Source organism: Theropithecus gelada, chromosome 13, assembly GCF_003255815.1.
Source record: "Theropithecus gelada isolate Dixy chromosome 13, Tgel_1.0, whole genome shotgun sequence".
NCBI lineage: Eukaryota > Metazoa > Chordata > Mammalia > Primates > Cercopithecidae > Theropithecus > Theropithecus gelada.
Genome location: NC_037681.1, coordinates 107,166,902 through 107,182,479, shown reverse-complemented (window position 1 = coordinate 107,182,479; position 15,578 = coordinate 107,166,902). Strand labels below are relative to the sequence as shown.

General features: G+C 44.5%; 1 protein-coding gene across 1 annotated transcript in view; it reads left to right on the top strand.

The window, feature by feature from the left end:
* Positions 1 to 15,578, top strand: part of POLR1A (RNA polymerase I subunit A) — an 83,631-nt gene that overhangs the window by 29,621 nt on the left and 38,432 nt on the right. The window contains exons 12-14 of the mRNA XM_025354123.1: positions 1,363 to 1,593; positions 6,336 to 6,590; positions 11,158 to 11,349. Coding sequence (XP_025209908.1) covers positions 1,363 to 1,593; positions 6,336 to 6,590; positions 11,158 to 11,349 — 678 coding nt within the window. The remainder of the gene's footprint in view (positions 1 to 1,362; positions 1,594 to 6,335; positions 6,591 to 11,157; positions 11,350 to 15,578) is intronic.

Sequence of the window (15,578 nt, the reverse complement as noted above, 5' to 3'; positions counted from 1 at the left end):
TGTAGGTATTCCTCACAGTATAGCTGGGAAGAGCAGAGCAGATAGAACTGCCTCTGGCCTCTTGGATCACACGCTTCCCATAGAGTACTGTTGACAGGTGCCACAGGAACAAGGAGCTAGAGACCAGCAGTGAAGCACAGACTAGTGTGCTCCTATATAAAGCGGTGTCCAGGGGTGGAGACAGACAGTAAATAGATAAACAAGTATAGATATGCTCTGTTGAACGGTGATGGGTGGTAAGTGTATCAGCAATAGTAGAGCAGGCTCAGGCTGAGGAACGCAGGGGCTGGGGTAGCCCCAGGAGCCTTCTGAGAAAGTGCTGCTGCACGGGACCTGTGCAAAGCTAGACGAGTTCCTTTATGTAGGATGTCTCAGAGCCTCTGGTGTGTTTGTATACATTTGGAAGGTACATTAGAGATTTATAATATTCAGTAGCTCAAAAACTCATTTAAACAGGGAACTTGTTTTACTTGGAGTGTCTCCCAGGCCTAACTTTAAACACAGCACACTGCATTTTCTTAGGTGTCAGAGGAATGTGTCAGTTTCATCTCAAGTACCACCTTGATTGTAATGGCTGCTGCAGAACTGTGGAGCTGAGAGATTCCAATGCCATGTCTGGGCTCAGAGACAGCACCACGATCCGTTAGTGATGTCTGCTGGGGTGGATGAGGAATGTTGTGGTATTTGAGGACAGGCATTTGCCACCTGTCTCAAGCAAGTGCCCCAAGCCACCTTTGGGAACTTTGAATTTATTGGCAGATAAGAAAATGAAGTTTTAGAGTGGGTTAAAAAAATTAGCCAGGCACGGTGGCTCACACCTGTAATCCCAGCACTTTGGGAGGCGGAGGTGGGCAGGTCAACTGAGGTTGGGAGTTCGCGACCAGCCTGACCAACATGGAGAAACCCCATCTCTACTAAAAATACAAAATTAGCTGGGTGTGGTGGTGCATGCCTGTAATCCCAGCTACTCGGGAGGCTGAGGCAGGAGAATTGCTTGAACCCAGGAGGCGGAGATTGTGGTGAGCTGAGATCGCGCCACTGCACTCCAGCCTGGGCAACAAGAGCAAAACTCCATCTCAAAAAAAAAAATTTAAAAAAAAAAATTGTAATATGTAAACTGCTGCACTTAAATTATTCTCCTCAGACTAACTGCTGGAAAAGGAGGCCTAGTCTCTATACCATTAAGGGAGTAGCAGAAGACAGGCAGGATGTTACTTCGCTCACTGGATGGCCTTCTTGGCCAAGTCAGATAGCTCCTCCTCATCTTGGGGGAAAAGACACAGCCTTTTGAGACAGATTTGGGGTCCATGAGACCTTTTTTTCTCCCTGCCCTGATTTGCTACCTCCATTCCTCATTTCCAGGTATTTGCCACAAAACTGACCTACCCGCAGCCAGTTACCCCGTGGAATGTTCAGGAACTTAGGCAAGCAGTCATCAACGGCCCCAGTGTGCACCCAGGAGCCTCCATGGTCATCAATGAGGACGGCAGCCGCACAGCCCTGAGTGCTGTGGACATGACCCAGCGAGAGGCCGTGGCCAAGCAGCTCCTGACCCCAGCCACGGGGGCACCTAAGCCCCAGGGGACAAAAATTGTGAGTATGGGCAGCTTTGGTCAGGGACCTATCCGGCTCCTGTTCGGATCCTGGTAATTGGTGGCCATCAGGTGTGGCTCCAGTGCACGCTGACACAGGAGCCCATCCCTAGGAGGAAACTCCCCCACACGTGGGTGACTTTTAAGATTCACCTTGTAGTCCCTGGGCAGAAGAATGACTGCCCTTAAACAGGGCTACTCAAAGGGTAGTCCCCGGACCAGCATCAGCAGCATCCCTGGAGCTTGTGAGCAATGCAGATCCCCCCACCCCTACTGAATTTGAATCTCTGAGAATAGAGTTCAGATTCTTTCTTTATCATGCTTTCCAGAGGGTTCTTCTGCATGCTGTTGTTTGAGAGCCACTCTTAGGAAGGCAGTGCTCTGTGCCAGTGATAACCAACAAGTGGCAGGTTATAACTAATGTTTCCATTTTGGGCAATTGCTAATGCCAGCCCATAGTGCTGTGGTAGGGAATCCTGAGGCTCTATCTGGTTCCACTGGAAGGAGCACGTGATCAATTAACAATGTTGCTGAATGCATGAAATCAGCAGGTGACAGCTCTGTGGCTCTGTCACGTAATAGCCATTCCTGCTGGGAGGGGAGTAGCAGATGACCCCTATCTAGGCAACAGTGGCAGCAGTTGTTGGAGGGAAATGGATTCGACTTGGGTGTAACCCACAAGTGACTACCGGAGTCAATGGGTGACTGCCTGGATTTTCCTCACCCACCTGCACAGAAGGCAGGCCTCTCCTTGCCCTCTGCCCACCCATACCCCATGGCTGACCTGCTCTTCTTTAACACTGAGTTCAGCTCTGCAAAGTTGCATCAGCCTTGAAGAAACTTTGGAGGAACCGAGAGGAAAAGGAAATGCTCCTGGCCTTGCGGCGATGCTCATCACTGCTCACCACAGGCCTTCTTGCTTCCTCTGGTTTTCACCGCCGTCCTGAGGGACAGCAGTAATACACCGCCTGTTTTCTCCTTTGGCACTGGGGCACATGCAAACACAGATAAGTCACCTCTTTTGTTCTTCTCTAGTGCACAAAGTAAGGTTTGTATTCAGGTTCGTAGAATCAGTCTGCCTTTCCTAAGTGCCTGGTGTTTGGCTAGGCACTCTGTGAGCAATGCAAAAAGAAGCAAGGTGTATTTCACTTCACTTACATTTAACTCAGGTCAAACATGTGAAACAGACTCACAATAGGAAAGGATGACAGAGAGACTAGGAGAAGCGGTGAGGGATGAGGCAGTACTGATGCCCCCTGCATGCTAGCACTTTGCAGTCCCTGTGGACGGATCCTCGCCACCCTGGAGTTGACAGCATGGTGGGGGAACCACTAGGAAATGAGCATATAAATGTATTGCTGTTGCGGAGGGGTGTGGAAGACACCACAGGGAACAGCAGTGACAGACAGTGACTTTAAGCATATAATGCCCAAGAAGAAACAAGTTTGAGGGGAATGTGCAGGGCAAGTGGGCAGGGAGAGTTTGAGGTCATCAGGAGGCAGCTGTGAGCCAGGTGCTGGGGCCAGCCTCAGAGCTAAAGAGGGGACTGAAGGCAGCGAACTCTTGCTGCTCCCTCAGGCCTTAGCAAGCCCTTGTTCCTCTGGGGTCAGAGAGTAAATATTTCTGTGGTCCTGGGCCATGCAGGCTCTGCTGTAGCTGCTCAACTCTGCCGCCTAATGCCAAAGCAGCCACGGATAGTACACAAATAGGCATGGCTGTGTTCCAATAAAACTTTATTTACAGAACCAGGTGGCCAGCCTGAGGACTGTAGTCTGCTACCCCCAAAACTGTGATTTTTTTTTTTTTTTTTTTTTTTTTTCTTGAGACAAGGTCTCATTCTGTCTCCCAGGCTGAAGTGCAGTGGCGCAATCACAGCTGCTGCAGCCGCCACCTCCGGGGCTTAGGTGATCCTCCTGACTCAGCCTCCCGAGTAGCTGGGACCACAGGTGTGGCTAATTTGTGTATTTTCTGTAGATGTGGGGTTTCACCATGTTGCCCAGGCTGGTTTCCAACTCCTGGGCTCAAGAGATCTGCCCTCCTTAGCCTCCCGAAGCTCTGGGATTATAGGCATGAGCCACTGCTCCTGGCCTGTAATTTTTGAAGACTTTGGTTAATGTGTTGCATATGGGCCAGGGCAAGGCTGAAGGGCTGTGTGAGGCTGATTGGGAAGGAAACACTGAGGTCTGGGTGAGGAGGAACCACAGGCTAGGTGAGGAGGGGAAAGGCCAAAAGGACCCATTTCCCCTGTGAGGTATGAAAGCTCTGCCCCATCCCCTGGGCCTTGTAAATAAAAGAGGAAATGGCCCAAAGATCCAAGGCTCATTACCCTGTTCAGCAGCCTGCTAGAAGCCCGCCTTTGGCTCCGAGCCTGCCTCTTAAATCTCTGACCCTGGGGCACTGGGGCACGTTCATTTTCACTGCAGTATTTATTTAGAGACAAGAGAAAGGAAGGGCCTGGGGTTTGGGTTGGCAAGGGGAATACCCTGTGCTCCAGGGCTTCTGTTTGGATTGGCCAGTGCCTGCCAGACTGGCCTGTGTACCTTCCCAGCTGTGGTAAGTTTGCTTACGCTGGAGGATGTCTCGAATTTGCAAGACTCAAATCCTAGGCCCAGCCTGGCTCTTTGGGCTTGGGCCACAGACCTAGGCAGTTCCTCCCTTGAGAGGCTAAAGAAAGAAGACCTCAGCTTGTGTGACGCAGTCAGACGGCAGCCAGTGCCCTGGGCAGATGCTCATGGGAACCCTCAGAGTTTAGGTCTCCGTGGAAACATGGGACTTGGCAATGGGGAGGGGAAGGTTTGAATTCCTTGGGAAGCAAAATGATAGACTCCATGCTAGGTACTTTTAGGACTGCTTTGTAGCACATGAGGATTTTGCTCCCTGCTTCCCTGAGCTAGAGAGAGAGAACTTTTAACCTCACTGAACAGGAACTGGGGAGAGAGTTTTAGGGAGCATCTCTTAATTACTTCTAGCCTCTCTCTTTAGTGAACTTTCTCATACAGTTTCATGAATGTAGGCAACATAAGAAGAAACTAGACTTCCAATAATTTGTTGTTTTCTCCTACCTGCTATCTGTTGTGATTTAGAGGAGATTTGGGGAGGCAGAGATTTCACCAAGTCTCCATAATTCCTTTGTACTACTAACAGGAGCCCTTCAAAATGCATGGGGTGGCAGTTACCTTCATGCATTTGTCTTTTAAGGTGTCACTTTATGTTCAGTGTTTAGGAGGCCCCGTAGTTAATATAATTAAAGATAAGGGTAGTAAGGGTCTTAATAGGCTCTACGGGAAAGTCAGCTTTGTGAGAGAGGTGTCTGTCAGAAGGACATGACCAGCCAGGTATTTATAAGGGGGGAAAAGTATGAGCAGTGGCTATCTTAGAGGGGTACAATTACTTGTGATTTTTAAATTCTTATCTTTAACATTGTCTGTATTTTCTGTTTTCCCTCCCGCAATAAGCATAACGCTTGTTCAATATTTCTTTCTTTCTTTAAAAATAAGTGAAGATCTTTTTTAAAATTTACAGAAGCATCACATATTCATTATAGAAAGAACAATGCTAAGATGTAGGAAAGTAGCTCCGTGTGGTGGCTCCTGCCTATAATTCCAGCACTTTGGGAGGCCAAGCCAGGAACATCGTTTGAGGCTAGGAGGTTGAAGCTGCAGTGAGCCATGATTATACCGCTATACTCCAGCCTGGCAACAGAGAGAGACCCTGTCTCAGAAAAACAGTAACAGCCTAGTGAGGATCCAAGCACCCCTTTCCCATATAGACACACACACACACACACACACACACACACACACACACACATACACACACAGAAGCTGGGTTGGTTTTTAAATTGCTTTTTTTTTTTCATCACATCACATGCCACCTGGGTATTTTTTCTCTTTGCTGTAATACATTATTGCCATCACTTCAGACCTTGTATGTATTTACCTTATCCTTGTTCATCACTGCATAATATTCCATAGTGTGGACACACTATTGTCCCTTCTATGGGGCAGTCAGGTTATTTCTAGCTTTTGCCACTGTAAATGCTGCTGCATACTCATCTAACCTGTGTGGGTGCTTTTTTTTTTCCCTGAAGAGCCAACAGGAAATGTGTTTTAAGTGTTCTAATAGCTATTTTCAAACTCCATTCCCAAAAGACGATGACCATTTACAGTTCTTAATTTTTGAAGTGCAATAAAGTGTTTTCTGAGGGCATTGAACTAACTAAGAACCCTGTTCTGGCTCTGCTGTATGAAGCTGGGCAAATTTTTTGTGAAATGTAGAATTTCTGTTTAGAATAATGTACTCACATGTGATCATGGGGGGATTTGAGAGTCTGCCAATGTCTTTCAAACCCAGTGGTTTTATGGTTATGTCTTCATTTTGTTATGGTTATGTCTTCAGGAGTTGTATCCATTTCTTTCTTCAGATTAGTTTTCAGAGGAATCCAGGAACCTGGGAGGGCTATACCTCTCTGAAGAAGACAAAGACCTGTGGTCTTATTTGTTCCTTATACTTCTGAGCCTAGAACCAGGATCAGGGTTGTAAAGGGCCAGGACCAGAAGGGCCTAGGAGGTATTTCTCAGAGATTTCTAGGGTTTTACTCCACGTTAAAAATTCCGCTTGCATTTAGCTGACTACAACATGAGACAGAAGCCACACCTTGGCCAAGTTGAGGTGAGCACTTGGAAAGAGCAGTGGTGATACTGATGTTTGCACTGATCACCCACCTGTCCACTCTGTTCCCAGGTGTGCCGGCATGTGAAGAACGGGGACATTCTGCTACTGAACCGACAGCCCACCCTGCACAGACCCTCCATCCAGGCCCACCACGCCCGCATCCTGCCTGAAGAGAAAGTGCTGCGACTCCACTATGCCAACTGCAAGGCCTATAATGCTGACTTTGATGGAGATGAGATGAATGCCCATTTCCCCCAGAGTGAGCTGGGCCGGGCGGAGGCCTACGTCCTGGCCTGCACCGATCAGCAGTACCTTGTTCCCAAGGTAGGTCTGGCCTTGAGGCCATTCCGTGGTGATCGTCAGCATGACTTAGCACTTTTAACTTGGGCCCTGCCAGCCCCTGGGGTCACTGGGCAGTTCCGGGACACAGGGGCACCTGGAATGGAGGGTCCTGGTTTCTCCCAGGCGGGGCTTTTAGCCCATCTAGTTGCTTAGAGGCTGGGAAATGTTTCTGTCTTGCTACGTTGTAAAATGTAAATCAGGACAGAAATTGTAATAGCCATCCCAGAAAGCCTACCTTAGTAACTGTATAATAGATCTTGTATTCAACACTTAAGTTTGGATTCTGCAACATAGTAGCCCCTGGCCAGCATTAGCATCCCAACACTGTAATGGTTCTCATGGTCCACAGATGACTTTGATCCTTTGTTCTGACAAACATGAGTTTTAAGAAGCAGCCTAACCCCAAGGGCCCAGAAGAAATCCCCCGTCAGCCTGTGAAGGCATCTTCTCTCCTCTTTGAATCCCTTCCTTCTTTCTCCAAGTTCAGTCCTCAAGGGCAACCCCATGTGGTCACAGCTATCCAGAGGGACATGTGGGAAGGATAGAACTTCCTCCCCCATCTCCTGAGCAGCTGACTCGTGACCAGGAGTGGCAGGGGCGTGAGTTAGCATGTGCTCATGGGAGGGACAGAGCGGGGAAAGAGGCAGGCTGCAGGGAAGAAGACACAGTGTGTTCCAGTGCCTGCTTCACCCTCACCACCCACCCAAAGGTCCGAGGCCTCCTAAATTATAAGCTGTTTGCACCACAGTGGTTCACAGTTATACATCATTCATTTGGATTGTGGTGGAGTATGAAGAATAATCGTTTAATGTCAAACCAAGGCTCCCATTTCCCAAGTACTTTTTCAGTGCCATGCACTGTGCAGAGAGCACTTTAGAGGCTCCTTATTTCACCCTCCCCACAGTCGTTGGAGGTAGGTGCTATTCATGTCCACATTTTACACTTGAAGCATTTGTGTAACTTGTCCAGGGACACTCAGCTGAGAAGCAGGAGGAAGGACAAGGCGCTCCCAGATCTTTCTGGGGTTTGTGCTGCCGCAGGGATGGAGAGCTCTGTGCACAGGGAGTGCCAGGGGCTACTCAGAGATGCCTAGCGTCGATCAGCATCCTCTGCTCCTTGGAGCTTCTTTGTTCCCATCAGCTGTCTGCCGCTAGGGAATCAGGCAGGTGGCCAGGAGCCCAGCATCCCAGACCCTTTTCCCACCAGATGCACCACTGTGGCTTCACAAGGATCCCGGTTGTTTAAGTTGGCCTTTCCCTTCTCTGCCCACCTTTGTTGGCTGTGGATTAGCGAAGGGACTAGATGTAGGAAGAAGTGGTGAAGGGCCTACCCAGATTACTTGGAAATTTAAAAAAAAAAAATACATTTGCTAATTTGAAAAGTAGCTTTTTATGTTTTCATTTAAATAATAATGTGGCTTTCGTGGTGGTGGCAGTAAAAGCTGCCATTAAGTGGGCCACGGGCCTTAGATACTGCTGTAAGCAGTTTGCAGACATTCCATTCCTTATGAGGTTCGTGTGATTTTCAGACAAGGAAACACCAAGTGAGTAATATGTCAGCCAGCAATGAGGCCAAGACTCGAACCCAGCAGCTTTGGACGATATCCCCCTCTCCCCGCCCCCCCATCCATGTGCTTGCCTGTGCGTATTCTTAGCATGTTCTTAGCCCCACTCAACAGGCGAGGCTGGGATTAAGGGAAGGCAGGCGACAGGAAGTGGCTCCCAGGACTGTGTCGGTCTCTGACTCTATAACAGCCGAGTCATATTTCACCAGAGGGGATGCTACCAGGGAGCAGCAGATGGTTTTTTGCTGGCAGAGTGACCTGAGGCATTTGCTACATGGGGAGTTGAGGTGCTGTAAAGTCCTCAAGCCAATGACCTTGAATGTGCTGTGCTTGATTTTGATTGAATAAGGTACAAAAGCCGTAGGAGACTTCATGCTTACATTGTGTCCTGCAGTGGACTGACTTATGTAAATCCAAGTGGGCCTCATCACATGCTCATATGCCTATGAGTTTTAGGTTGGGCGTACACTTAAGGGAGGCAGGAGAACACAGGTAAATAAGCTTAAGATCAATACATTAATTTATTGAAAAAAGCTTGTGGGAGATGGCTTGAAGATTCAGTGTACTTTCATTCACTTTCTTTTGTCAGAGGTAAAGAGCTTTTGATTCTTGATAAATTTAGTCCTTGGTGTAAATGCCAAGAAGTGGAATCCTTATATTTGCTAATGGTTATAAAAATACAACATGTCTTTATTGGCAGAGTCCTAAAAGGACAAGAGCTGATTTGGTTAAACTAGGAAAACCAGTATTTTGGGGTCATTTTTCTTAGTGTGTCTTTATTTCCCTTAGTTTCCATATTTCTTTATTTATAATTCTATTTCTTCTGTATTACCAGGTTCTTTCCCTTAACTAACCATAATACCAAATTAAAGTACATTTTGTCATTAGTTTTATGTACTTAGTAGAGTTTTGTGGCATCTTTTTACTTAAAGTAGGAGTTGAATGGAACTCTATTTCTTTTCCATGAAAACAGTTAAACTTTTCATTTATGTGTTACTTTTTGGACTAATTTTTTTTTCCTTCTGTTTATTTATTGAGGGCCCATGCTTTGTGAAAGTTTTTAAGCAAGGCTTGAGATATGTTTCCTGACTTCTACCTAGTCAGCTAGAAAATTCAAATTACAGAATACCCTATTCCCAAAGCATCCTGACCAGAGACATTAATTGTAATGTCATTTTGCTGTGCTATTAAAGAGAATAGTAAAGCTGACAATTTTCTGGGATTTTGATTCAGAGATGTTCTTTCTGATTCTCAGCAGGATTTAGGAAATTTAGAATTATAAGTAGACCTTTCGTAATTTGCTTTAATCAGCATTCTGCCATATAATTTGTGATGATTGCATTGAAAGCAATTTAGCCATCAAAGTAATTGTCTAGTCACGGAAAAATCTGGGCAGAGAGAGGAAAAGGCACTGAATAGATCACAGAACCTGTAATTATGTTCTTTAAGGAAGAAAACAAAAGGAAAAATCAGTATCTGCCCGCCAGAGACTGTGAGATGAGTCAAATGCGTAATACTGGTTTGGCTTTTTCCCCCAAGCAAAATAAGACCATCTAGGCAACAAGAGGTAGAGTGTAATTTTTTATGTACGTTATTAAGTCAAAGCCTTCATAAGAGGGGCTGTGTGCTCCATCTGATCTTGCCTTAGGTCTGTGCCACCTTTCCAGCCCATCTGTAATTGTTATCTTTGAATTTACATAGAGCCTATCACTGTAGTGTTTAGACCATTTGACCAGGATCCTTTTTTAGCCTTTGAGTTAGTACACGTGGTTAAATTTCTAGTGCTTCTCCCAGGCTGCATTTGTGAGTTCCCTTTGCCTTAATTACAAAACATGACCATACTGTTGGCTAGTATTTACCAAATAATCAAATGATTAACAATCTTTATATCCAAGGCACAGGTTTTTCTCAAATTCCTATAAACATTGAAAAGTTTACAAAAGCTACATTTTAAAGAACGTCAGTAAGCATAGCTATTCTTACTTTAGTGTGAGTTACGTTGCCATGAACACAGACCCAACAGATAAGGTTCAGGAGACTGGGGATCAGATTGGCTTTGAAAGTGTCAGATGAAATTAATGTACTCACCAAATCTCAGGCTTTTCATAAAAGCCCTTGTTTTTGGCATCTGGTAGATAACAGCCTTTATTAAGGGCCCACCATGAACCCTGTGCTGTGTTGTGAAGAGATAACTAATAATGGCTCTTCTCCCTTCTGCAATCATGTACGTCAGTCAGGCCCACTCAGAGCTCTCTTGAGGAATCTGCCGGAACCCCTTCCTCCCAACACTGGCCAACTCACCCATCAGGCCTCAGCTGTAAAACCGCCCTTTAGAGAGGCTATTTCTGACCATCCTCCTCACCTCAAATCTGTATTATGACCCACCCTGTTATTTTCCTCTTTAGCATTTAAAACACTTTGTGATACTGTATTTGTTTACTGTCTAATTCTTCTTCATCATAAAGGACCATGTCTGTTTGGTCCACTGGAGTAGGGAAAAGCCTACCCAGTGCCTAGGCATTCAGGAGGCTCCTGATAAATATTTGTTGAGTGCATGACTGATTTACAGAAGAGCCAGGCCAGAAATGTGTGAAAAATACTAAAGCATAAAACCAAAGTATAAAAACAAGAACACAGCTGACAGCAGCCAGACCAAATTTAGGCATAAATGCCAAAAATATGCTGGAGTAACTAGAACCAGATGGGATTAAACAGAGAAGGCTTGGGGAACTGGATGAGTTTGAAACAGTTTTGATACAGAATAGTGGGCAAATGGCAAACGTAGAAGCCAGTGCTAAACCCTGGTCTTGTGCTTTGTGAAGCAGTTTGCTCCCAAGCAAGAACATAGTAAGGACGTGGGCCAGACAAGACAGGGATATAAGAAGGGCTCTTGCTAGAAAGTGGCTTCCAGGCAGGTGATTAGGGATTAGAGTTTGACTTAAGATTTGTTTTCATTCTTCTTGTGTTGTCTGTTTTGGCTTATAGGATGGCCAACCATTGGCGGGACTGATCCAGGATCACATGGTTTCAGGTGCAAGCATGACTACTCGGGGTTGCTTTTTCACCCGGGAGCAGTATATGGAGCTGGTGTACCGAGGACTCACAGACAAAGTGGGGCGCGTGAAGCTCTTTCCTCCTTCCATCCTGAAGCCCTTTCCGCTGTGGACAGGAAAACAGGTAATTGGGAGAGAACAACCAGTGTATGTAACAAAAGGAAATAGGCCACTCATGTAAAAGGTTTTATTCTCAGAAGAGCCGAGACCAGAGACAGAGAAATGGCTAAGCCAGCAATAGTCTGACTTTCTTTCCCCTTTGTCTGGGGTTCCTGAGTCTGAGTGGCTTCAAGGGAGTGTCTAGCAAGAGTAGACTGCATAGTAGCCAGGCACCGTGGCTCACACCTGTAATCCCAACATTTTAGGAGGCCGAGGCGGGCGGATCACCTGAGGTCGGGAGTTCGAGACCAGCCTGGCTAACATGGTGAAACCCCATCTCTACTAAAAATACAAAATTAGCTGGGCGTGGAAGTGCACACCTATAATCCCAGCTACTCTGGAGGCCAAGGCAAGAGAATCGCTTGAACCTAGGAGGTGAAGGTTGCAGTGAGCCGAGATCACGCCACTGCACTCCTGCCTGGGCAACAGAGTGAGACTCCGTCTCCGAAAAAAAAAAAAAAGTAGACTGCATAGTTTCTGTCCTTTGCTTCTAACTTAAATTTGGCATCCTCATAATACAAATATGGTGGTAACAGGCAGTGGTGCTGGTGGAGTAATAGTCATATTTGTTGGGAAGTTCCATGTGTTTGCTGAGTGCTTTAGACACATTATCTGATTTAATCCTCACAACTAATCTGCAATGCAGAGACCATTATTATCTCCCTTTAGGAGATGATAAATTACATGCCCAAGACTACAGGAGGCAGATCAAACCCGGGACTTTTCAACCACCGAAACATCATACCATACTTCTTCTCAAAGTAACAAAATTACATGATATGTGGTGACCAAATGATGAAAAACAGTAAAATATGTTCTTCTACTGTTGCCTGAGTCTCCAAGATCAGCCTTAAGGATCAACTTCTAGTTGGCTATGTGATCTTAGCCCTGCGGGTCTCAGTTCCTCATCATTTCCTGGGACAGTAGAAATTAACTTTCTAAGCTAAGTTCTGATTCTAAACATGGTTTTTCTCTTTGAAACCAGACTGAACCACAAACAAATTCTTGTGTAGTGTAGTCACTCTTGCCCTTTTCATCTATTTGCAAAAAAAATAGCCTGTACCAACCTTTAGAGACACACTAAAAAATCTCACCCATGACAGAAGCAAAACCTGGACCTATTTCCTAATTTTATTTGGTACAAAGGATTTTAAAAGGATTCAAGGTGTGGCCTCTGGGCATAATGGAATTACATTGGAAATCAGCAAACAAGACGTTTGGAAAAGCCCTCAATATTTGTACTTCTAAATAATGTACTTCTTAAATAGCTCATGGGTCAAAAGAATCTAAAGGAAAATTAGAAATCATTCTGAAGTAGATGAAATGAAAACACAACATATAATTTGTGGGATGCCACTTAAGCAGAACTTAAGGGGGAAATTTATACGTAAAATGCCTAGGTTGAAAAGAAGAAAAAGGGTCCCAAATCAATGACTTCAGCTTCAAGTTGATGATCTCTAAGTTCTCTTCCTGCTCTCCGGTTCTTAGTTTGTGGACTTGCAACTTGATTTTCCTTTTTAAGCCAACCTTGCATTCCTGGATAAACCTTCCTTGGTCATGAGGTATTATCCTTTTTATATATTATTGAATTCAATTTACTAATACTTTGTTTAGAATTTTTTTACTTCTGTGTTTGTGATATTGGTCTGTAGTTTTATTTTCTTATAATACGTTTGTTTGGTTTTGGTATCAGGGTAATGCTGGCCTCATAGAATGAGGTGTTAGGAGGTATTTCCTCTGGTTTTCTGTAAGAGTTAGTATAGTACTGTATTATATTATTTATTCCTTAAATGTGTTGTAGAATTTACCAGTGAAGGCATCTGGGCCTAGAGTTTCTTTGTGGGAAGGTTTTCTTTCTTTCTTTTTTTTTTTGAGACGGAGTCTCGCTTTGTCACCCAGGCTGGAATGCAGTGATGTGATCTCGGCTCACTACAAGCTCTGCTTCCCAGGTTCATGCCATTCTCCTGCCTCAGCCTCCCAAGTAGCTGAGACTACAGGCGCCTGCCACCATACCTGGCTAATTTTTTGTATTTTAGTAGAGATGGGGTTTCACCGTGTTAGCCTGGATGGTCTCAAGCTCCTGACCTCATGATCCACCTGCCTCGGCCTTCCAGAGTGCTAGGATTACAGGTGTGAGCCACTGCACCTGGCCTAGGGTCTCTTTTTCTTTCTTTCTTTTCTTTTTTTCTTTCTTTTCTTTCTTTCTTTCTTTTTTTTCTGACGGAATTTTGCTCTTGTTGCCCAGGCTGGAGTGCAATGGTGCGATCCTGGCTCACCGCAACCTCCGCCTCCCAGATTCAAGCAATTCTCCTGTCTCAGCCTCCCAAGTAGCTGGGATTACAGGCATGCGCCATCATGCCCGGCTAATTTTGTATTTTTAGTAGAGCCAGGGTTTCTCCATGTTGGTCAGGCTGGTCTTGAACTCCCAACCTCAGGTGATACACCAATCTTGGCCAACCAAAATGCTGGGACTCCAGGCATGAGCCACCGCACCCAACCTGTGGGAAGATTTTCAATCAAAATTTCTATTTCTTTAGTAGACGTAGAGCTGTTTTTGGTTATCTGTTTCTTGAATGAGCTTTAATAGTTTGTGTTTTTCAGGGAATTTGTCCATTTCATCTAAGTTACTGAATTTATAGGCACGAAGTTGTTCATAATGTTCTTTTGTTGACCTTTTCTATCTGTAATGCCTATCGTGGTGTCACTTCTCTCATTCCTGACATTGATAATTTGTGTCTTCTCTTTTTTCCTGATCAGTTTGCCTAGAGGTTTATCAGTTTTATTCTCAAAAAAAAAAAAAAAAAGTTTTTGGTTTTATTGACTTCATTTTTCTGTTTTCTATTTCGTTGATTTGATCTTTATCACTCCCTTTCTTCTGTTTACTTCAGTTTAATTTGCTCTTTTTTTCCTAGTTCTTTAAGTTTGAAGTTGAAGTCAATTTGAGACCCCCTTTTCTTCTTTTCAATCTAGACATTTTATGTATAAATTTCCTCCTTAAGTTCTGCTTAAGTAGCGTCCCACAAATTAATATGTCATGTTTTCATTTCATCTACTTCAGAATACTTTCTAATTTCCCTTCTGATTTTTTTTTTTTTTTTTTGATCCATGAGTTATTTTGAAGTATGTTGTTTAGTTATTTAGAAGTACAAATATTGAGGGCTTTTCCAAATATCTTGGTTGTTGATTTCCAGTTTAATTTCATTGTGCCTAGAGACCACACGTTGGATCCTTTTAAAATCCTTTGTGCCACATAAAATCAGGAAATAGGCCCCAGTTTTGCTTCTGTCATGGGTGAAGTTTTTCAGTGTATCTCTAAAGGTTGGTACAGGCTTTTTTATTTTGCAAATAGGTGAAAAGGGCAAGAGTGACTACACTACACAAGAATTTGTTCATGGTTCAGCCTGGTGCTACAGAGAAAAACCATGCTTAGAATCAGAAGATAAGGAACTTAGCTTAGGAAGTTTATTTCTACTGCCCTGGGAAATGAAGTCTTAGAGTATTTCTCCAGGACATTTCATACAGCCTCTTGATTGATTTTCTATTTACAAACCGAAGGTCTCTCATTGTTTGTTCAAAGAGCATGCAAAGAAAGATATTTGCCTGTCATTGCAAATCTCGAGTTTATAGCTCAGTGCACATTCGTAAAGTGAATACATCTTTGCAAACTCTCACCCAGATCAGAAAGTAGCATATCATCAGCTCCCCCAGAAGACCCCTCCATGGCCCCTCCCCAGTTTGTACCCCTCGTCAAAGGTAATTACTAACTTGGCTTCCAACACTATAAACAAGTTTTGTCTTTCCTTGAAGTTTACTGAAATGAAATCTTTGTGTGTTACCCATATTATTGTACATAGTAGCAGTTTATTTTTTATTGCTTTATAATATTCTATTATGTGACTATGCCATCATATATTTATCCATTTTTCTATTGATACACATTTGAGTTGTCTCACTTACCTTCATTTGGCTGTTACAAATGGGGCTACTGTGAACATTGTCGTGTGTATCTTTTGTTGAGCACATATATACATTTCAGTGGGTAACTATTGAGGCATGGAATTACTAGGTCATAAGATATGTGTTCGGCCGGGCGCGGTGGCTCAAGCCTGTAATCCCAGCACTTTGGGAGGCTGAGACGGGCGGATCACAAGGTCAGGAGATCGAGACCATCCTGGCTAACCCGGTGAAACCCCG